Source organism: Rattus norvegicus, chromosome 8, assembly GCF_036323735.1.
Source record: "Rattus norvegicus strain BN/NHsdMcwi chromosome 8, GRCr8, whole genome shotgun sequence".
NCBI lineage: Eukaryota > Metazoa > Chordata > Mammalia > Rodentia > Muridae > Rattus > Rattus norvegicus.
In genome coordinates, this window is record NC_086026.1 from 75,555,203 (window position 1) to 75,578,506 (window position 23,304).

At 43.8% G+C, this 23,304-nt stretch overlaps 2 protein-coding genes across 7 annotated transcripts in view; one reads left to right on the forward strand and one right to left on the reverse strand.

Moving 5' to 3' along the window:
* The window catches only part of Snx1 (sorting nexin 1), a 49,708-nt gene extending 39,423 nt beyond the window's left edge, over window positions 1–10,285 (reverse strand). For 2 of the 6 annotated variants that reach the window (XR_010054037.1, XR_010054038.1), the window contains exon 1: window positions 8,398–8,681. Coding sequence is in view for 4 of the 6 variants with exons in the window: in XM_063266236.1 (XP_063122306.1) it covers window positions 8,398–8,556 (159 nt within the window). In the remaining 2 variants the exon portion in view is untranslated. Of the gene's footprint in view, window positions 1–8,397; window positions 8,761–10,145 lie in introns of those variants that run through there. The other 4 variants (XM_063266236.1, XM_006243317.5, NM_053411.1 and 1 more) reach the window with 4 other exon arrangements.
* A 132-nt stretch (window positions 10,286–10,417) lies between these two features.
* Ciao2a (cytosolic iron-sulfur assembly component 2A) lies at window positions 10,418–22,340 on the forward strand. The gene is made up of 5 exons (NM_001008327.1): window positions 10,418–10,674; window positions 15,162–15,326; window positions 16,315–16,364; window positions 19,081–19,126; window positions 21,717–22,340. The coding sequence occupies exons 1-5, from the start codon at window positions 10,551–10,553 to the stop codon at window positions 21,812–21,814; spliced, it is 483 nt and encodes a 160-aa protein (NP_001008328.1). The 5' UTR covers window positions 10,418–10,550; the 3' UTR covers window positions 21,815–22,340.
* The last annotated feature ends 964 nt before the right edge of the window (window positions 22,341–23,304 follow it).

Genomic DNA, 23,304 nt, shown 5'->3' on the forward strand with positions numbered 1-23,304 from the left:
CTGTAATGGGATCCGATGCCCTCTTCTGGTGTGTGTCTGAAGACAGAGTGCACTCATATAAATAAAAAATAAATAAATCTTTAAACAAATATTTTGTTTTGAGAATAGATCTATACAATGAGTCCAAAACACACACACACCAAGGAGAAGGATTTCTTAAGTAGAGAAGCAGAAGAACAAAGGAAAAGGCCTCTGGAAGGGTGGAGAAAGGAGCCTGAAGTTGGCCATTTTGCTAGTTACGGAAGTCATGAACAGGGACCACTGGAGACCTCAGAGTGCAAAGGCTGCTGTGGTCAGCTGAAATAAAGCTGCAAACATTGGGCTCCACTCCTGCTGCTGTAATTCCTCACTTCTGGGTGAGGAAAGCTGCAGGAGGTCCAGACAACTAAAGGGTGGATCAGCTCCACCATGGAAGAGGCAAACCCAGACTGAATCTGTGCTCAAGTGAGTGAAGAAGCCCCAGCTGGCCATCTGACTAAGCAAAGCCTGAACCAGACACAGTTGAGCAACAGGCTTGTTTCCGCAGATGAGGCACTTGCGGCTGCTCTCTGCAGCAGCCACCCATGATTTATTCATGTCAAAAGTTACTTTAGGGGTTGGGGATTTAGCTCAGTGGTAGAGCGCTTGCCTAGGAAGCACAAGGCCCTGGGTTTGGTCCCCAGCTCCGAAAAAAAGAACCAAAAAAAAAAAAGTTACTTTAAAGGGCTGAGAAGCTTCGAGGACCCAGGGAGGGGAATTAGTGTTCCTTTTCCTCTCCCCCTCCCAGCCTTACCAGCTGCCAACACCCAAGCCACGGGAGCTGGCCCAAAGCAGAAGGGCTCAAGCTCCCTCAGACTACAAGTTGGCCACAGCCTTTATTACTTCTCACATGTTCCATACGCCATAATAAATAAAATTTAGATTGGGTTCTTATAAGCCATCTGGAAAAGTCAGCTCTCTTCCCCACAGGTGCTTTCTAACTACTTCCTCTATAATGCTGAGAATTAGGTAAAGTGCCAGAACAATTCAATTCAATGACGTATATAAAATAATTATCTGTCTATGTATGTATGTATGTATGTATGTATGTATGTATGTATCTCTCTCTCTCTCTCTCTCTCTCTCTCTCTCTCTCTCTTTCTCAAGACTGGGTTTCTCTGTGGAATAGCCCTGGCTGTCCTAGAACTCACTCTGTAGAACAGGCTGGCCTGGAACTCAGAGATCCCACCTGACTGCTGAGATTAAAGGTGCAAAACCATGCCCAGTAACCTATGAAGTAAATATGATTGTTCATTATTTGTGCTGATCACTAAAATGAAGCTTTCATAGCAGTGCACATCGCTGCCTTCAAGTAAATTTTTATCAGAATGTGGAATTTCAACTTCTGAACTTTACTACTACTACTACTACTACTACTACTACTACTACTACTACTACTATAGACAGGGTCTCTTTATGTAGCCCTGGCATTCCTGGTGACTCTGTAGACCATTGGTTCTCAACCTATGAGCTGTGACCCCTTGGGGTTTGAATGACCCTTTCACAGGTGTCACAAATCAGATATTTACATGATGATTGATATCAGTAGCAAAATTACAGTTATGAAGTAGCAATAAGAATAGTTTTATGGTTGGGGTCACCACAACATGAGGAACTATATTAAAAGACCAGATCATTAGGAAGATTGAGACCCACTGCTCTCGGTCAAACTGGCCTTGAATTTAACAGATCCTCCTGCTTCTGCCTCCCCAGTGCTGGGACTAAAAGGCCACGCGCAGCCTCCAACTTCTGAACTTCAGACCAGATTTAACCACACGGTTTGAAGCAATGTGTTCCCACAAGAAGCCATGACATAAAAGAAAATTTTCTTTTGCTTTTGGAGACAGGGTCCTATATAGCGCTGCTGGCCATGAACTTCGTATCCTTCTATCTCCACCCTCAGAGTGAGGTGTACTACTACACCCAGCTTTAACAAGAAACTTACCTCTAACTATTTACTACTGTGAGTTCCAAGTGGTTGAACTATTAACTGAACAAAACAACAGAGCCTTTAATCTCAGCACTAGGGATGGCAGACATGCAGAGCTCTGTGAGTCAGAAGCCACCCTGGTCTGTGTAGCAAGTGGCATTGCCAGGATCTTGTCTAAAAAAATAAAAGGATTCGGTATCAGAAATCCTGTTAAAGCTAGAGAAGAGGGTTGGAGGTATGGTTCAGCAAATAAAAGCACTAGTCACACAAAGCTGACAGACCCACGTCGGATCCCCTGAATCACAGGGGGGAAGAAGGGAAGTGACATGAGAGCTGTCCTCGGACAACTGCCCCCATGCACCACTCCCACCATCATCATCTTTGTAAAAAAGGCCAAAGTAAGGTTTGTGTCAAGAAATTTCCTGGAAGCTCAATTGGTAAAGTGCCTACCACTCAAACATGAGGACCTGAGTTCAATCCCTAGCACCCATGTAGAAGCCAGGCATGACATGAACCTCCCACTACACATGCTAGTGTACCCTCCAAGATGTGTACACACATGGAAAATAAATAACTCCCTTTAAAGATAAAAAGAAATTTACTGAAGGAGGCTAAGGAGATAGGTTAACCAGTAAGATGCCTACCATATATGCATAAGGATCTTAGTTCTAGCCCCAGTCACTGCCTAAAAAGCTGGGAATGGTGGCACACTGTCTTCCCAGCGCTGGGGAGGCAGAGGCAGGTAGACCAGTCAAATCGATCTAATCAGCAAGTCCCAGGCTCCAGTGAGAAACTGTTTCAAAACCCAAGGTGGATGACTCCTGAGGAACAATGCATGATCTTGACTTCTAGACAAACGTATGCGCACGTGCGCAAACACACACACACACACACACACACACACACACACACACACATGAATGCATACAAGTGCACTCCCCCATGAACTCACACATATATACTCACAAATGTATTGAAGACAGGTTAAACATGAGGGAACAGCCATGTGCATGCTGTACAGAATACAGAATTAAAACACTGACCAGGGAAACTGTCACTCTTTTCATGCTTTCTTTTTCTTGTTTTCTTAAAATAAAAATTCCAAAATCTGTCCAGATTGAAAGAAGTTAGTCTATATGCATTCAAGGTTGAAAAAGAGCTGAGTTGGGATTGTAAAATGGTATAAATATAGAGGTTCTTAAAAAAAAAAATTAAAAATAGTATCACTGTAAGATCCAGCAGTCCCATTACTAGGATCTAAGAGTGAAAGAGGGACTTTATGTTTGCACACTCTAGTTCAGAAGCACATGTCTTAATAGCCAAAGGTAAAACTAACAGAGTCTAATGGCATGTGAATGGATATGAAGATAAGATATAGGACGGGGAGGGGGAGTGTGGGGCTCGAGAGATGGCTCAGCTGTTAAGAGCACTGACTGCCCTTCCAGAGGTCCTGAGTTCAATTCCCAGCAACCACATGGTGGCTCACAACCATCTGTAATGAGATCTGATGCCCTCTTCTGGTGTGTCTGAAGACAGCTACAGTGTACTCACATACATAAAATAAATAAGTAAATATTAAAAAAAGATATAGGATGGGATATTATCTGTCCTAAATAAGGTACTGATACGTGCCACAACTAGGATGAACCTTGAGGATATTATACTTAGCAAAATAAGCCTGCACAAAAAGACACATACTGTAGACAGTATGTGTTACATGACTGAAATCCCAGCACTCAGGTTTCAGCAGGGAGATGTGCAACTGAGGGTACCCTGGACTTCATAGATCCTATCTCAAAAACAAAACAAAACAAAACAAAACAAAACTGCTAGGATTACTCTTGTGTGAGGTATCTACAACCATCACATTCAGAGGTAGGGGCAGAAAGCTCAGAAGTTCAAGGCCAACCTCAGCTGTAGAACAAGAGGTCAGACTGCACTACATGGGACCAAAAATAAATAAATAAATAAATAGATAGATGATAGATAGATAGATAGATAGATAGATAGATAGATAGATAAAGTAACAGTGAGTTTATAAAACGGTTACCCATGACTACAGTCCCAGTTAGAGGAGGTTGAGGCGGAAGAAGCAGCCTGGTGAGATGAATCTACACCTTTGAGACTGGCCCGTTAATGTGGTGTTTCCCTGGCTCAAAGGAAAGGCTCGTAGAAACCTGGGTTGGAATGATACTCACAGAAACAAGACTAGAAATGAAAAGGGGAGTGGGTACTGTTGATGGGTACAGAGTTTCGGACTTGCCCAATGAAAACATGAACATGTTTTGCAGCTACATGAATATACTTAACACAAATTAAAAATGTTTATTAGCTTTTATCGCGGTCTCTGCTAGTTGCATATACCCTAACCCCAAGATACATTCTGTACTAATCACAGATTCAGGGTTGGATCTAACAAGTCCATGTCCTTTCCTGTTTAAATGTTAGTTCTGTTCATCAGGAGGCACTGCTATTCAAGGCTTCGCTTTTTTTAAATTAAAATTTTAAATTACATTATAGTGTGTGTGTGTGCGCGCGCACGAGCGCACGTGAGCACGCGTGTGTGCGTGCATGCATGCATGCACTGTAACACATATGTGGAGGAAATCAGAGGCTAACTTTCAGAAGTAAGTTCTCTCCTGGGTGCCAAGAATCAAACTCAGGTTGTCAGGGTCATTAGCAAGAACCTTTATCTTGTTGGTCTACTACTTTTAAACATTTAAATTTGTAACAATATATTATACTCTCTTGTTAATTTTAAATAACAGAAGGCATATATAAATAAGTCTTTTGTTGTTTTTGTTTCAAGATAGGGTCTGCTATATAGCAGTCTGGCCTTGAGCTTGTGACCTTTTGCCTCAGCCTCCCAAGGGCTGGGACTAAAAGCATTAAGCATTTGCACAGGGCTCTGTAAGTAACAGACTAATCAAAGACAAATTGTTCAGCATGACTTTTCCAGTCTCTTGCCATTCCTTCTTTACCCCATGTTATTTTCCCAGACCTTTCTCTAGTCAATGGGGTTTAGTTCACAGGAGAGTAATGAGAAAAAAAAAATCTGAATTGGCTTGACATAAAACCAAATGAAGACACTGACATTTGATGTTGGGCCAAAATCAAAGCCAATGACTTCATTTCTCTATATTTTCTTCCTTTCTATCAGGATAAGAAAGCCACCATAGTTTCCCCCTTTTTATTTGAGCAAAGAGAAATCTACTGTGCTCCTGGCAGGCTGCTGAGGAGATGAGCAGATAAGCTTTGGAGGACAAAGGGACCTGCGTCTGTGTGAGCCCTTTACTTACAGTAAGCAAACCAGTGAAGTCATGTGTGGTGGAAAATCTGCATGCACTTTTGAACGTAACACTGAGAATTTAAAATGCCGATGGCTCTAATTCAGTCCCGTGTTTTACTGAGAGAGCAGTCCTATTCTAGAAGAAAGCTTCAACTAAATATCAGGATTCCAGTCCACATCAAAGAGTTGGATTCAGACTTTTTATTAATGACTTCTGACTTCTTTTGGTTTCAGGGTCTCCTACTCAACTGAACGGCATATATATTTTGAGATGTACCTCACTGGCCTATCTTTTGACTACAAACCCATTTTTATTACTGTAGTGACGTGGATTCTTGGCTGAAGAAAACAGCAGATGGGATGATTAATGGCAGCAGCTGTCCAGAACATTACATGCATACCGTGAATTAGTTTTAAATGCTACCCACCTCAGCTTCCCAACACTTTAATGTCCATTTCTTTGCCTCTAAAATGTTGCCGAATCACAACAGGAAGGTTAACTTGGGCTTAGATGTAGCTCAATGGTAGAATGTTTAAATAAAATGCTCAAGCATCCAGGTTCAAGCCCCTTCTCTCTCTCTCTCTCTCTCTCTCTCTCTCTCTCTCTCTCACTCACTCACACACACACACACACACACACACACAATCAACTTAAAACAATAGGAAGCCACTGAAGCCATCAATTGCTTACTCTGAAAACTTTAGGCTGATCAGAATCAATCTTATAAATTAGCTTTGTTTTCTTACTCATTCAGTTTTGTGGGAGTTTCGACAGTTGATACCCTTGTCAACAAATCCAGTCCAACATCTTCTAAAACAGTTTAATTTATTGTGTAGAAACAACTGTTCCAAGTATTTCACATCCTAACTTAACCTTCATATAAAAACAGTAGTAAATACGTATCCTTCTGTTGTCAGGAGTGTGTGTGTGTGTGTGTGTGTGTGTGTGTGTGTGTGTGTGTGTGTGTGTGTGTTTCTACCACATTCCTTTTACTCTGCCCATTCATTAGAATTCTCAAATCCCTACTTATTTATTTAGTCTCCTAAGACAATGTCCAATGAAGTCCAGGGTGGGCTCTTGATCTTACTGCCTCAGTCTCCCAAGTGTTGGAATTTTACCATACCAAGACACTTACCTTTCTTTCTGTTAGGAAATGAAGAATATAGCTAACAGAATACTTTGTCCAAAGTTAAGCTAGCGAAACTGAGTTTAGCGGAGCATGCTTATCCTGCCATCCAGAGGTGGAGGCAGAAGGACTGATTGGGAGTTCAAGCCATTTTGGCTACAAGAGAACCTATCTCAAATGATAACAAAACAAAAGCCAAAGTTAAAATAAGCACGAAAACAGCCTAGATTAGCATCAGACTTCAAAGCCTATTCTTTGTACTCTTCTCTGTACCCAGGATGACCTTGACAGAGCCCCCTGCTTCAGGTTCAGAGTAGCTGAGATTATAGGTTTGAGCCAATAGGTACAACTTAATTTCTTAATTTTTTCAGTGATTTTCTTTAACTACAACTGTGCAGAAGTGCGGCAATCCTCTATAGTGTTTATCTCACAACTAAAGCTTTTGTTATAATATAATTTATAATTAATGGTTGCTTAATAAAGTCCTTTAGTGAAGCCTTGGTTTCTTAAAAATTAGTATTCTGGGTCAAATCTAAAGATAGCTAGCTACTGAGGACATAGTTCAGTGGTAAAATGTATACCTAGCATTCGTAAAGAGCTAGGTTTGACCCAGCACCTGCTTTCTGTGGTAGAGCAAAGTCATTCTGACTTTCTCTCCCTTGTTTTTTGGGAAGAAGGTAAGAGATTTCTACAGTCTTAAGTATTGTGCCTCCATCAACCAACTGGATGAGGTCAATAAAATCACGGCTTCCAAGTTTCACTGAGAACTCTAGACAACAGCTCCTAGGTGCCAGTGTCAATTCTCAGGTATTTCATCCACCATCCCAGCAGAACATTAGCTGTTGTTCTCCATATTTAAGAGAGTAACTATATAACGATACTTAAACAGAAAGGAAGACTACCTTAGCGGGCGGCAAGTAGTAACAGACATCAGAGTAACAGACATCATTAGATAATTTGCTGTTGTTAGCACCACCAACCACTTTATGAGCTGGAATTATGGCCTCCAATTTCTCAACATAGTAAAATTCTAACTATGGTCATGTAAGAAATGCCTCATAAGGAGCACCTCCAAGTTTTCAGACACATGCGGTATACAGAATTTAAAGTTATTTAACTTAGTCTGATACTGATTAGCTACTCTGAAGAGAAACAATAACCAAGAAAGGAAGATAACTGCATAGACTCAATACTGAAGACGTTTCTAAGCTGGAACTAACTGTACCAAGTGGTATGAGTCAGTGTTCTCATAAAACAGCCCAAAACATCCCTCCTGGTGCTGTTAACTCGTGACATTCCACACTGAAAGAAGAGGAGGTTTTGTTTGTTTTGCTAGCAGCTAGCTCTCATTTGAAACCTAGATATTTATTATGGGAGGCATCTTTCCCCTTCACATTTATAGATCTGTTTCCAAGCACTTTAATGTATCCGTTTAACAGAAATAAAGCTTGCTGATCCGTGTAATTTATCTGGGTGCATCTTCTCTCAACCAGCATTTGGCCGGATTCTTCGAGAGATCAAAGGAGTCACAACCTAACTTTCATAAACTGGGATCCAGAATGGGCTTTGGTAATGACCAGGAAGTGCTGGGTATAACAGGAGATCAGTGGGCGGGCCATGATCCTACCCTAGATCACGTTTCCACTTTCGGTGCAGTAAGGCAAGGGAACTGATGGTCTGCACCTCATTTTCTTATTTGTCATGTTAAGTCAGTCTGCCCAAGACACAACCAGTAGAACTGCCCGTGGAATCCCTGGGGTAACCACATCTCAGGACCAGGGGACGGCCTAGGTTGCTCTTGGCTATTAAGGATCCATGGTGAAGCCACCACACCCCTCATCGTCTCTTCCCGCCCGGGCTTGGGCAGCCAGGCTCTAGGGCTCGTTTCCTTCTTAGGGCCCTGGAGTCCTGATTGCTGATACCCAGCGAAGACTTCCCACCAGGCCCACTATCCTCAAAGCCCTCGAACCCTTGATAAGGGTTCTCTTTTGGGGGGCTCTTTCCTGTCTGCTGCCCCAAGGATGGGAACTCACAGCTGCCGCGGCGCCAGTGAAAATATCCTCCCCCTCGGTGTCGCTGTCCCCAGCCTCGGGTTCTGACCCCCCGGCAGCCCCTTCGGACTCCGGATCCATTCCAGGGAAGGGCGGAGGGAGTCGCTCCGAAGCGCTACAGCCACCACCTCCCGACGCCATCTTCCTCCACCCGTGGCGGAAGCAGCAACAACAACTTTATAGACAGTGCCGCGAGCAAAGCGCTCCAGCTGTGTGAGGTGCGCGAGGGCCGTTACAGACCCGGAGGGACCGTCGGGGCGGAGCCTGGGGCAGGCACTTGGGGCGGGGCCTGGGCTTCTGCTCACCCAATCCGAGCCCTGAACCGCAAGGCTGCACTCCGGCCAGCCAAATAGGCAGAGGAGGAGCTAGAGGCTTCCCAGTTCCGCCAGGTCTTTGTGCCCTGCAAGGCTCTGCTCTATCTGTCACACTTCTAAGTTTTCACTTGAATAAAGAAGTCTGTGACTAACAATGTTTGAAAACCTCTGCGTGCCACCTGCTCATGCCAAGCACAGTGCTCTCAGAGAGATTTAATACATATTTTTGATTGAGGGCTGAAAAGACTGCAGGAAGTTTTGCTACTTAGTTTTTGGACAGCATTAATTCATTCAATATATACAGAGCATTCACTGTGAGTTTGGCACCTTACTGTGCGTTTCAAATACAAATACAAAAGCTCCTGGCTCACAGTTTAATGAGTGCTTACAGTTTAATGAGGCAGTCTTGTAAATCAACAATTTAAACACACTCAGTGTTACAGTGTGCAACAATAAAAAACATTATCGATTCTTTTGGGAGAAACCAGGCTTTACACAAAGGCGAGATCTCAGTGTATTAAATTCGATCTCTAAGAATTTGGGGTTATATTTCCGATGACAATGAAGTGAAATGGCAGGGATATTGTTGGGATTGGATCAAAATTTCCTGGGACTTAATCATAGGTTGGTGAGTCGCAGTCAACTAGAGTTAAAAGATAACGTAGGTTATGTTATCACGAACTAATTCTGCAAGATGACCCTTTCTTTTCAAGGACACGAAAACTGCCATTAAAACCAACAGACCTGGTTTGCTTTTCTGGTTGAAACAAAGTCTCATTTAAACGGGCTTGAAATTCTGTATCCAAAGTTGGCCTCAAACTGGTGGCAATGTTCCTCCTTCGGCCTCCAAGTGCTGGAATTACAGGCACAAGCCACCAGGCCTAGCGAAGTTGGCTGTTTGCAACTGCAAACTCAACATGAGAGGTGGATTCCTTTACAGTCTGTAAACTGCTTGAAGGTCGGGAGAGTGTCTTAGTTTGTAACTTTTATTCCTGCATATACATTGTGAGGTGGAAACACAATCAACTCTGTAATGGGCACTCATCACAGCCAAGAACACAAGAAAGCTTAAGAAATGCCTTTTTAGGATGGTCATCTCCATTATCGTCACTATACATAGTGAACACAGAGAAAGTTCTCTCGCTGTAATTGGGGTGGTGGTTGGTAGATATACTCCCCATGGAGAGAAGTTGAGCTGGACTAAGTCTCTAGAAGACAAGAAAACCAAGTCTTCCTTGTCCGTGGCCATGCCTATCAACATTTGTCTCCCAAAATAGCCTCTTTAACCGCAAAGGAAACCCACTTCCGGCCTGATCAGAAAGTAAGAAAAAATTGGAAGTGGCTTCCTCTAAGAAAGAAAAGTCTCTGTTCTAGAAGACCTTCCAATAGTAGTAACCTTGATCTCCTTTTCCCTACCTCTTCAGGATTCATCTTTAGTTCTTCCTAGGAACTGTGTGGGGCACTTGGTGACGCCTAACAGTCCGTTACACGATCCTCTGGCTGAGACTACAAGCCCCAGATGCATTTCGACGGCCCTCGGCTACTTCGCCCCTAGACATCCCAGCATGCAATGCGCCTAACGAGCCTTAAGGATTTTTCTGTGCCATCTAAATCCAGCAAAGCATCTTGGGACATGTAGTCTTTACTGTTAATTTCCCTAGGTCCTTCGCGTTACTGTTTTGAGTCCCGCCTATTCTCTGCTCCCCTAAACCTTTACACATGTCTTGGTTTATTTGAAGTCCAGGAAGTTAACTTCTGAGATCGGCTGCGGAAAGACGGTGGCTCGGTTGGGACAGTCGCCAGGGATGGCGGAACGTCAGGATGGAGCGAGTGTCTGGGCTGCTCTCCTGGACGCTGAGCAGGGTCCTATGGCTCTCAGGCTTTTCTGAGCAGGGAGCTGCCTGGCAGCCCCGGATCATGGAAGAGAAAGCGCTAGAAGTTTATGGTAATTTACCCAGAGCACCATTTAAGGTTTTTTGGAGAGGGGGTGGAGGAGGGCCTCACCTTTGGGCTGGAGTGGACACTTGGGGATTTTGCCAGACCTAGAGGGAAGCGTGTTCTTCCGGGTCCTAAGTCACACAGCAATGTCGGGCTATTTCTAAACCAGGAGCGAAATTTAGCCTGGAATTCATAAACGCTTCCTTCCCCTGGACTACTTTAGTGACTATGTCAAGAGGTGTGGGCAGAATGAGCTTGCAGTGGTCAAGGAGCAAAGCATGCCTAAGATTTCACTAGTCGAGAGTCTTTCCTTCTTTAGCTACTGGACGCGGTTCCTCCCGCCATAACTGAGGCCACTCAGGTAGTGGCGGAGTTGGGGACTGACCCAAGGTCACAGATACTCTCTTCTGTGACAGATTCAATAGGAAGTAAAGAGGTAGGAATAGGCATCTCAGCGCGAGGCTTTAAATGTACAGTTTTCTTACACAGTTAAGTGTGTGCATATATTCTCCCAGATACTTAACACTTTGAGGGACTGTCTTCATTACACAGACGGGGAGATGGTGGTTTAACGACTACGCAGAGGTCACATTGTCAGTAAGGAGCAGAGAAAACCAAACTTGTGATTGTAAATATAATGCCTGTTCGTCCTCGTTCGTTCTCTCTCTCTCTCTCTCTCTCTCTCTCTCTCTCTCTCTCTCTCTCTCTCTCTCTCTCTCTCTCACCATTTATAGTATTATTTATCTGGGTTGGGGAGAAAATCCAGAATCTCATACAAATTAGGTATGCTCCACCGCTAGCCCTATTTTTTGACAGCGAAAAGACCTAGATGTAGCACCAAGAGAGCTGGTCATACAAATACAATTTAGGTAAGGATTTTAGGCCAGGAAGAATGATTCCAAAAATGGAATGGCTTGGGAAGCTAATCAGGTTTCCTTATCTCTTGGTAGGGAGGCAAGGCTGACTTAATGACTTAACCCCAGGCAGAAGATAATTACTAGTGTGCTATCTCCACAAAACATTCCTGTCCTACCATCACCTCTGTGTATAGCACCTGGAAACTTCCGGGCACCAGAGATACAACTCTGCAAGAGAGATGATTCTAGTCCTCAAATTTGGATTGAATGACACCTACATAAGCAAAAATACAAAATTCAGTCAGAGGTCATGAGCTTAAGTAGGAGATATGGACACTCAGAAGAAAGATAAATTGACTGGAAATATCTGTGAGGATGTTAGACAGTTACTCGAGTTAGGCCTTGAAGAATAATTTGGACCTGGATATGTCAGAGGTTGCATAAGCTGAAGAAAATGTGGAGGTGAGAAGACAGAATTAGCTGTCCAGAAGGAGGCAGCTGATAGTCAGGGACTGCAGGTGGAGGTGTGGTTGGCTGTTTCTTTAGATAGTAGACTGGAATCGAATACTGAAGTTTTAAATGGCTTTTACTTCATTTAGTTACTTTGTGTTGGCACACACCCATGCAAGTCACAGTGCAAGTACGGAGGTCAGAGGACACTTTGCTGGAGTTAGATTTCTCCTTCCAGCAAGTGGGGCCTAGGGATGGAAACCCAGGACGTTGGGCTTATTCGGTGGCAGGTCCCTTTACCCACTGAGCCGTCTTAGAACCAACACCACCCACTGAAACTTTTAAAAAATAAATGAAAGAGTTATCTTTTTAACTATTAAAAAAGTTTTGTTTTTTTTTTAAGTTTGTGTGTGTCCTTGGAGGCCAGAAGTGTTGGCTCTCCCTGCCTTCAAGTCAGTACAGAGCAGCAAACACTTTTAGTTGGGGGTGAGGGGAGATTAGAAGAGTAATGTGGGGACAAGCTTGATATCTTTTTAAAGAAATCAAACTTCTCAAATCACTAGAAAGCTGGAGGTGTTCAGTAAGGGATAAGGCTTAATTTCAGGATTTAGTGGTGTTCAAAGAACATAACACAGCTTTTACAAATTAAGTTTAGAAGGAGAAGCCTAGGATAGGAGAGGGGAAACCCTGCTTTCCCAAATCCCATAATAACCTGCTAAGTGAAGGGGAATTTTATCCTCTTTCCTGTCCGTATTCGCCGGTAAGGCCAGAAGATAATCTAGAGAAGGGAAGGTTGATGGGTTCATTTTTCTTGGTTGCTTTTGCAGTCACTGGACTAGGTATGTGTGACAAGACAGACCCCAGGGTCCTGAGAAGGCCAGCCCACTCACCTGAGGTCTGCCTCTCTCCCCTGCCCTCCGATTAGCACTCTCTGTTTCATCTGTTTATTCTGTTTCATTTTTTCCGTAGGCCAGAGGCATGATGAGCTGCTGCTGCCTTCTCGATTCCCCTTTCTTCTGCTCCGGTTTACCCGGTTCCCTTCACAGTTTGATCTTCCTTCTATCAACCTTCCATTGAACTAAAAACTATACTCAAAAGTCCCTGAGCTTTGTCAAGATTCTAACTTCTGTCTAAAGCTTCTGCCCCACCCTCCTGCCAAGGCCCTCAGGATGCATTCTCTGCTCTGTTGGCTTCCCCCTTTGCACCTCCTTTCTCTACCAAACTGTTTTCTTATAAGTGACGTATTTAATAACAAATGCAAGCACACTGTAGCCCTTGTTGTCCTGCAGTGTTTATTGTTGACCACTTTTTTGAGAGTCTTACTACGTAGCCCAGGATAGCCTTGAATTCTCCCACTTGTGTTCTTCCTGTAGCATTTGCTATGGCTAGACACTTCTCTTTTCCCTTCTCTATTCTTTGCTTTTTCGTTTTGGTTCTTTTCTTTTTGAGCTAGGGTCTCAGGGTGTAGCCTAGGATGGCCTAGAAGTCAAGATTTTCATCCTTCAGTCTCCCAAGTGCCAGGATTTTAGGTAGGCGTGTGCCACCACAGCCAACTTTTCAAGATTCTCCTTGAGGATTTCCTTCCCTCTATACCAAGGAGTCTCAAACTAGGCTGCATATGAGAATAGCCTGAGAGTGCTGGAGAGAGAGCTCAACAGTTAAGAGCATTCACAGTCGTCGGGGTTGGGGATTTGGCTCAGTGGTAGAGCACTTGCCTAGGAAGTGCAAGGCCCTGGGTTCAGTCCCCAGCTCCGGAAAAAAAAAGGACCAAAAAAAAAAAAAAAAAAAAAAAAAGGGCATTCACCGTCTTTGCAGAGGACCGGGGTTGGTGGTTCCCAACGATCCTAACTTCCAGTCCCAGGGAATCTGAAGCCTTTTCCAGATGTCTGTGGGTGCCGGGCATGCACCTGGCTCACACATACACATGTAGGCAAAACATCCTTAAACAAAGACAACAAGACAACAAAGTTTTAGACAACATTTTTGTTTCAAGGCATTCATGGTAACTGCAATATCCAGCCAAGTGCTTCTTGATGGATTCCGTGATTTTTCAACAACCGCTCTAGCCTCGGTGTGCACTTAGCACTATGTAACACTTGCTAGAACATTTCACTCTCTGACACACCTCCAAAATCACTACATGTGAAATTGAGCTAATTTGCCGTGAGCCTTTCCACCACGTGGGTGTGGGAGATGGGACTCAGGTATTCAGGCTTGGCTAAAGCACTGTCTTCCCCCGCCAGCCTCTATGATCCATGTTTTATCTTAATACTTAAGTTTAAAATCTGAATCATCTCCCTTTTCTCTCTGTGCTTGTCTTCCAAAAGTTGCCACATGTTGTTAGTTCCTGTGAAACCACTTAGCTGCCTGTCCTGTCTCTGTCTCCATTGTCACGAGCTGATTTTAAGCCAAGCTTTTCAGTGGCTGTCTCTAGCTCTTCTCTTTGGTTCTGGGTCTTGCAGCTAGTGTGAGTAAATTAGCAGTCAGAGTGCACCACTGTCCTTCCCACTTCCTTGTTCGTCTCCTGAGGAATCCCTGTTGCCTGTGGCTAGTTGTGAAACACCCTGGTGGTTGGGCCCCACCCTTCTTTTCTGCTCTTTCCTTTGCTGGAAACAAGCGAAGGAAGCGCCTGGTGGTTCTTTCTTTTAGTCTAAATGTGATACGTTGACAGGCTGTTCATTTTCAGGCTTAATCTCACTTTCTCTCCAACCAAGACTCCTCTGGAGCTCCCTTCCTATTCCCCCTATTAGTACCTCCCATGGTTTTGAATTAAGAATTGGATATAGTCTGATAATGATTTAAGAAAATTGTTTTCTCAAAGGTAACTGTTAGTGGAAATTTCTGTCAGATACTTGGGAGTTGCTGAAATATTTGATTAAAAGGAAGTTAGGGCGGGGTGGTGGGCCTGAAGAGATGGCTGAACACTGGCTGTTCTTGCAGAGGACCTGTGTTCAGTTCCTTAAGCACAGGGCCACTCACAGCCGTCATTCCAGGGGATCTCGAGGCCCTCATCTGGCTTCGTGGCCACTACATACACATAATACACAGGCATATATGGAGGCAAAACATACACATAAAGTCAAAATATATCTTTGAAAATAGTCGGTGCTTCAGCTGAGATGAGAATCACCATCCTCACTTTGAATATTCATATTTTAATTTAATACCTTGTCTCTGATGCCTCTAGATTTGATTCGAACTATCCGGGACCCAGAAAAGCCCAATACTTTAGAAGAACTGGAAGTGGTCACAGAGAGTTGTGTGGAAGTTCAAGAAATAAGTGAAGATGACTATTTGGTTATTATCAAGTTCACACCAACAGTACCTCATTGCTCTTTGGCAACTCTTATTGGTAAGGGTGTGTGTGTGCATGCGTGCGTGTGTATGTGTGTGTACGTGGATGCATGTGAATTCTATTTTTTATTGTTAAGTGTGTGTCACTATGAATGCTTTTTGAAATTTTAATTAATCTTTTTGTGTATAGGTATTTTATCTGCATGTATGTCTGAGCACATGTGCATGCAGTGCCAGCAATGACCTGCTAAGTCATCTTGATGGCATTAAATAAATAAATAAATGTTTTTTTGTTTTTTCTCGGAGCTGGGGACCAAACCCAGGGCCTTGGGCTTGCTAGAAATAAATGCTTTTTTTTTTTTTTTTTTTTTTTTTGGTTCTTTTTTTTTCGGAGCTGGGGACCGAACCCAGGGCCTTGCGCTTCCTAGGCAAGCGCTCTACCACTGAGCTAAATCCCCAACCCCGAAATAAATGCTTTTAACTATACTTTGTTTTAAATTTTTGCATATCTTGGTCTACCAGTGGCTTATTTTAGGGGGTGGGGTTCGAGACAGAGTTTCATTTTGTAGCTTTGGGTGTCCTAGACCAGGCTGGCCTCAAACTCATAGATATCCGCTTGCCTCTGCCTCCTGAGTGCTGGGATTGAAGGTGTGCACCACCATGCTTGTCTTCTACCAGTGGCATTTAATAAAGCCTAATGATTTCATCCGTTATACTTGTGTGCCAGTTGGCCCAGCAGAAGAGGCCTGGCCTTTGTGGTGCTCAGTGTGAGCTCTGCTGAGGTTCTACCTCCAGAAGTCACCTTGCAGGGTGACTTTGGTTCACCGTGTAAGGAATGGACGCAGCTCCCTGGATTTACTGGGGGAGCCCATGAAACTCTACTGTAAATTTCCTCGTGGTACCAAGCTCACAGGAGACCCACACTGGGAGGAACAGGGCTGTTTTTCTGCTGCCATGTAGTATGTGGATGTCGTTTGAGTTTTTGGTTTTTCTGGAGCCAGTAAGAAGGGATAATTAGATAATTAGATCTTTTTCCCCTGTCTTAGGACTGTGCTTAAGAGTAAAGCTCCAGCGATGTCTGCCATTCAAACACAAGGTAAGAAGCTTGTTACTGTCTTTTTTTTTTTTTTAAAGATTTATTCATTTATTATATATAAATACACTGTATCTGTCTTCAGACACACCAGAAGAGGGCATCAGATCTCTTTACAGATGGTTGTGAGCCACCATGTGGTTGCTGGGATTTGAACTCATGACCTCTGGAAGAGCAGTCGGGTGCTCTTAACCGCTGAGCCATCTCTCCAGCCCCCGCTTGTTACTGTCTTAAACCCAGGGCCTCACATGAGCTCAGCCAGGACCCTGCCACTGAGCCTGTCCCATAGATTGCCTTGGATATCTATCTAGTTCATTTTAATGACATTGACAGCATGCGCATTCTATGACTTAGTATGTTTTTAGTGTTGGTGTTTTAAAGTGTGTTCTTTCTTATATAGCGCCATATAATATTCCAATTAAACAGAGAGACCTTGTTTAATTTTACTTTCTTACCAGTTTTTAGGCATTTGAGTTGTTCCCACTTTTTTTTTTTTCTTTTCTTTTTTTCGGAGCTGGGGACCAAACCCAGGGCCTTGCGCTTGCTAGGCAAGCGCTCTACCACTGAGCTAAATTCCCAACCCCCACTTTTTGTTAAAAATGCTGTTTTGGGGCTGAGAAAATGGCTCAGTGGTTAAGGGCACTGGTTGTGCTTGCCAAGGTCCTGAGTTCAATTCCCAGCACCCATGTGGTGGCTCACAACCATCTGTAACTTTAGTTCTTCTTTTGACCCCCATTGGCACATGGTATGCATACATACATGCAGGTAAAACATCTATGCACATAAAATAAATAAATCTTAAATATGTACATAACTGTTCCCCCATTTGTCCAACAACACTCTCTATGGTAGTGTTCCCTCCCGCACTGCCCCTCCCCCATCACGGCTCTCATTAGTTATGTCTAGACTTTATATAGGCAAGAGTAGTTCCTTGCTCTTATCTTTCAAGAGACAGGATCTCATCATGTAGCCCAGGCTGGCCTTGAGTTCAAGGCTATCCTCCTGCCTTAGCTTTCCAAGCTCTGGCATTATAGGCATCCACCAGCACACCTAGAGATCTTGACACTTGTGAAGAGTGTAGACATTTTAGATTCTCTCTCAAATTCAGTTTTCAGATGTTTCATGATTAGACTGTTAGGCATTTTTGGAAAAAAAACAATAAATATGTTTTCATTTCATAGCGTGAAGAGGCTATAGTTTTAGTTAGTCCCACTATTATGACAGTTGCCTCTATTTGGTTATACTGAGAAACATTAATAATTCACATAGGAATGGGAGTGAATGCTTGACTCTTCATCTCTGTTGGCCTCTTTTTTTCATAGTAAGACAGGGTCTCACCATGCAGCTCTAGCTGTCCTGGAACTCACTATAGTTGACCAGGCTAGCTTCAAACTCACGGAGAGACACCTGCTGCTGCCTCCCAAGTTCTAGGATTAAAAGGCATCTGCCATTGTGCCCACCCAATGGCTATTTCAGAATGATGAGTCATGTGTAAATTTTAACTGTTAAACCTTTGTTTTTCATGGAGTTTTCTGCTACTGGGGGGAATCTGGATAGTGGTCTTTTTGATTGTGTGTATGTATGAGTGAGAATGGTGTGTGCCATGGTACATGGATGGAGTCAGTTCTCTCTGTCTATTGTGCGTTTCCATTGTGCATTTCAGGTATTGAATTCAGGTCATCAGACTTGTATGGGGAGCACGTCTACATACTGAACCATCCCACCAGCCCTGTTTTGTGGTTTTAAAAGAAACTGAAGGGGGTTGGGGATTTAGCTCAGTGGTTGAGCGTTTGCCTAGCAAGCGCAAGGCCCTGGGTTCGGTCCCCAGCTCCGAAAAAAAAAAAAAAAAAAAAAGAAAAAAAAGAAACTGAAACAAGTGGGGTGTGGTAGTGCACACCTTTGATCCCATCACTTGGATCTCTAAGTTTGAGCCTAGCCTGGTCTACAAAGTGGGTTCCAGGGTGCCCAGGGCTGTTACACAGAGAAACCTTGAAAAACAGAGAGAGAGAGAGAGAGAGAGAGAGAGAGAGAGAGAGAGAACGAACGAATGAACTAGATAGTTCTGAATGTTTTTCTCTTGAAAACTGCTGACCTCTGTGCTGTGTGGATTCTGTGTTGCCCTCTCACAGGCTTGCCTTAGCCACAGGATTTGCAGCAGTTTTGTGGTTGTATTAAAAGCTCTTGGGCTTAGGGGTTGACTAATTTCTGGGGCTAACAAGGCTAGGCAAGACGGCTTTACTGGTAAACACGTGGGAAGATGAAGGGAGATAACAGGAAAAGGAGGATGCACATGGATGCAAGACCTACATATTTGTCTCATTTTTGTAAAGCTGTGACTGCTGTGTCCGTGTGTGTCCGTGTGTGTGTGTGTGTGTGTGTGTGTGTGTCCGTGTGTGTGTGTGTGTGTGTGTGTGTGTAAATGTGTATGAGTGTATAGAAGCGAGGAAGAAGCAAGTACACTTCTAGATTGTGGATGTGGTGCCCCTGGGAGGTGGGATTAGTTACAGATGGGAAGAGGGTGAGGGCAGGGCAAAGATCACGTGACATCTGTGCGTATTCATACAGAAATTCAGGAGCGCCCCCTGCAGGTCAGTTGGGGGAAATGCTTTGGTTCCATCCTGAAGTTAACAGCATGGTTTGGACTTCCCTCTCCTCCATCCTGGGTCTGCCCTATACACCCCTGGATTCTGATGTTTTGCTTTGTCTCTCTTCTCTCTAGCTGGAAATTTACATTTCTGAAGGAACTCACTCGACAGAAGAAGACAGTAAGTGAAAATGGCTGCAGCTAATACTTTTGTCTTGGGTACTATGTTGTCAGTCAACCGCCCTAGCTGATATACTGGGGTACCTTGCAAAAAAGAGGGGACACCACAGTTATGCTCTCCCTTCACAGGTGGGGAAGCCTTTAAAGGAAGTCATTTTTCACTGGATCCTGTAAACTAGAGCCTGTGGATATTAACTGGTTCAGACCCCACACAGATCTGTAAACACGCCCAGCTCTAGAGCTCTTGAGCTATGGAGGCTTGGTTCTCTAACAGTGCCTTAGCTGTATGGAAAGTTGAAACCGAGAATCTCACAAGTCATATGTTAGGGAATTTGTGGGGGTAGGGTTGAGGGTGGGTCTGGGTTAATGTGGTAGAATGGAAATGGGGGTGGCTTTATATCCCCTCTTCTGTAGAGAGAAGACAATCAATAGTTATTTGAAAATTGTAGAAGTGGGATTTGAAAACAGCAAAAGACAAAATGTTTCCTAATTAGTTATGTGGTACATGGAAAGTAGAATTTTTAATCTTTTTTTTTTAAAGATTTATTTATTTATTTATTATATATAAGTACACTGTAGCTGTCTTCAGATACACCAGAAGAGGGCATCGGATCTCTTTACAGATGGTTGTGAGCCACCATGTGGTTGCTGGGAATTGAACTCATGACCTCTGGAAGAGCAGTCGGGTGCTCTTAACTGATGAGCCATCTCTCCAGCCCGAAAGTAGAATTTTTAAACAAATGATAGAAAATAAGTGTCTTAGTTAGGGTCTTATTGCTGTGAATAGACGTCATGACCAATGTAAGTTTTATAAAGGACAACATTTAATTGGGGCTGGCTTACAGGTTCAGAGATTCAGTCCATTATCATCAAGGTGGGAGCATGGCAGCATCCAGGCAGGCATGGTGCAGGAGGAGCTGAGAGTTCTATGTCTTCATCTGAAGGCTGCTAGCAGAAGACTGCCTTCTAAGCAGCTAGGAAGAGGGTCTCCAAGCCCACCTCCACAGTGACACACTTCCTGCAACAAGGCCACACCTGCTAATAGTGCCACTCCCTGGACCAAGCATATGCAAACAACCACAACAAGCAAAGAAAAGAGCATTGGAAGTGTTTGCTTTCTGCCAGGCGTAATGGCCTTCAGTACCAACACTCAGGAGGCAGGGGCAGGCAGATCTGAGTTTGAAGCCAGAGTGACATCCAGGCCAGTTAGGATTACATAGTGAGACCCTGTCTCAAGTAAACAATAAGAGTGCTTGTGTGTCAGCATCACTGAATAGATGAAGAGATAGAGAAGAGCAGGGTGGGGAGGGGGAACGGGAGGTCATGGGTGGGGTGAGAGGGAGGATAGTGAGCCCTGAAGCACGCTGTAATAGAAGAGCGCTGAGAGAGACACTTGCTGTGTCAGAGGGACAGCCCTCTAGCCTGTCCTGGAAGCCTGTCAGGTAGGAGAACAATGAAAAGCATGTCCTAGGTTTTATAGATCCCTGAGGATTAATGCTCCAGACTCCTGAGCTGAGGCACTTTACCTCTCACTTTATTTGCTAACTGTGTGTGTGTGTGTGTGTGTGTGTGTGTGTGTGTGTGTGTGTGTGTGTGTGTGCGTGCCTCCATGCATGACTGCGTATCACTATCATGCCTCCAGGGCCTTCAGAGCCCAGCAGAGGACGTCAGAGTCCCTGGAGCTGGAGTTACAGTTATTAGCTGCCATCTAGGTTCTGGGAACGGAAAGCAGCCAGTGCTCTTAATCTCTGAGCCACCTTTTCAGCCCTTACTTTATTTATTTTATTTACTTTTTATAGTGCTTCAGATGGAACCCAGGGCTTCAGATGTGCGAGGCCAGAGCTGTACCACTGAGCTACACCCCAGCCCACTTTGTTTGTTTGTTTCTTTGTTTGTTTATAAAACTTGGTCTCACTTTGTAGAACAGGCTGGTCTAGAACTCACAGTTCCTTCTGCCTCTGACAGCTGAGTGCTGGGTAAAGACAGGCCCTACCATGCCTGCCCAGACACTTAGAATTTTTGCCATGTAAACAATGCTTTAGTTTGAAAAACAGGCTTAAGTGGGAAAAGCAACCGTTTTGAATTTCACTCTGAATGTAACTGTGTAGAAATATGTGTCTGGATGGTGCCGGGAAGGAAATCAATCCCAGTTGGTTGTAGAGCACTAAGAGTGTTTTTCTCTTGAGACTGCCTTCAGGACCTTAGTCATCGATGGAGTTAGGATGGATTAGTTAGAAGCACTTGCTGCTCTTCCTGAGGACTGGGGTTCAGTGTCCAGTACTCACATCAGGGGGCTCACAGTCACTCAGAGCTTCAGCCCCAAGGGATCCAGGGCCTTGTTCTGGCTTCCATAAGTGTGAGCAGTGCACAGACACGTGTGTGTGTGTGTGTGTGTGTGTGTGTGTGTCTATGTCTGTGCATGCACACACACGCATGTGTGTGCACAAGAGGAAAAGGTCTAAGAAACTGTATGAAGAGTAGTTAGCTGTAAGTTCTCAAGGAGTTAAATTCTTTTGTTTTAGCAGGCTGGAGAAATGCTGTCTGATCTCTGTCAACGCTGTTCTGTTAACTTTTGTCCTTGTGTTTTGCAGTCAACAAGCAGATAAATGACAAAGAGCGAGTGGCAGCTGCAATGGAGAACCCCAACCTTCGGGAGATTGTGGAACAGTGCGTCCTCGAGCCGGACTGACGCCTTCCTAAGAGCCAGTGGCCTGGAAGCATTTGATCTGCTTGTTTAAATCCTTTGAAAAATGTAGAGGACACATGTCGACTATATAGGTGATTTGTACCTCAGACCTTTTTTTTTGTTTTTTGTTTTTTCAAGACAAGGTTTTTCTGTATAGTCCTGGCTGTCCTGGAACTTGTTCTGTTGACCAGACTGGCCTTGAACTCAGAGATCCACCTGGCTCTGTCTTCTGAAAGCTGGGATTAAAGGTGTGAGCCACCACTGGCCAGCCTTCAGAGTGTTTTTTTAAAAGGCTTCTTTCTGAGCAGATTTCAGTTATGAGGTAAATTCTAATTGTTCAGTGAGTAACATTCTCAGGATTTCTAACTCAAGTGATCATACAGAAAAATATTTTCTAGTTATTATGTGTAAAATGTTACTATTTTTCTGATGACCATTCTGATACAACTGTTTTTCATGTCAAATATCTACTGTGCCCAAATGTATTTGATTTAAATCATTCTAAAATAAATATGACAGATGATTCTTATAATGGCTCACCTTAGATTTTTACTGAATTATAAATTCTAATATAAATGGGGACTTTTAACAGGCATCTCCAGAGCTGTGTTCTCTGATTGTTATGTAGAGTGAAGTCTGAAAATGAAAGGGACTCCTCGAGGTGAGACCCTGCTTTCCTTTTTTGGAGAACCCTAGACCCGTTCATTCATTCAGAGCTGAGGGTCATGTGGGAGGGTCAGGTGACTTACACAATTTAAATAACTTATTTTATGTGTATGAGTGTTTTGCGGGCATGTATGTATGAGCACTACATGCTCGCCTGAGGAGTTCAGAAGAAGGGATCTAATCCCTTAGAACTGGAGTTACAGGTAATTGTTAGCTGCCATGTAGGTGCTGGGATCGAACCCAGGTCCTTAGGCTGTAGGTGGGTGCTCGTAACCATTCAGCCATCCCTCCAGCTCCATATTAACACGGTTTTAAAGAAGTCTCCCAAAGAAGAGCTGAGGATAGAGCACAGTGCGAGTGTTGTGCTCTGCAAGGTCAAGTACCTGGGCTCAAACTGCACCCCTAAGAAAAGCACCATAAGGTACTTGTGCAAAGGTTTTTGTTGTTTTCTTTTTACTGAATCAATCTCGATGTTCTGCTCTTTGTTTTTTCTTGGTTCAGCTTGATATGGAAAAAAGTATTCATTTGGCGTGGTAAAGGGTGTGGTAGGCAGCTTGCAGCAGACCCTAATATCTTCACCACCTGGCCCTTGTGCTTCTGTACAGGCTCTTACAAACTGAGTCCGAGCTGGTGGGCAGATCCAATAGAAGAGGCAGAGGGATGAAGTGTGACCTCTGAGTGTACAGTAGAGTAGGGACTGCTGCTCTCTCTGCCAGAATCTGGCTACTATAGCCAGAGAAAACTCAAGCATACCTGTGGGGATTTTCACAGTAGAGGAGGTCCTAAGGTCTCCTACAGTCCCCATACACTAATTTGCGTCCTTCGTG

Bases quoted from the DNA above. Each gene is read 5' to 3' on its own strand.
- Ciao2a (NM_001008327.1), top strand. From the start codon at position 10,551: ATGGAGCGAGTGTCTGGGCTGCTCTCCTGGACGCTGAGCAGGGTCCTA. The intron at 15,327-16,314 runs GTAAGGGTGTGT...CCCCTGTCTTAG, and splicing joins CTCTTTGGCAACTCTTATTG to GACTGTGCTTAAGAGTAAAG. The intron at 19,127-21,716 runs GTAAGTGAAAAT...TGTGTTTTGCAG, and splicing joins TCACTCGACAGAAGAAGACA to TCAACAAGCAGATAAATGAC.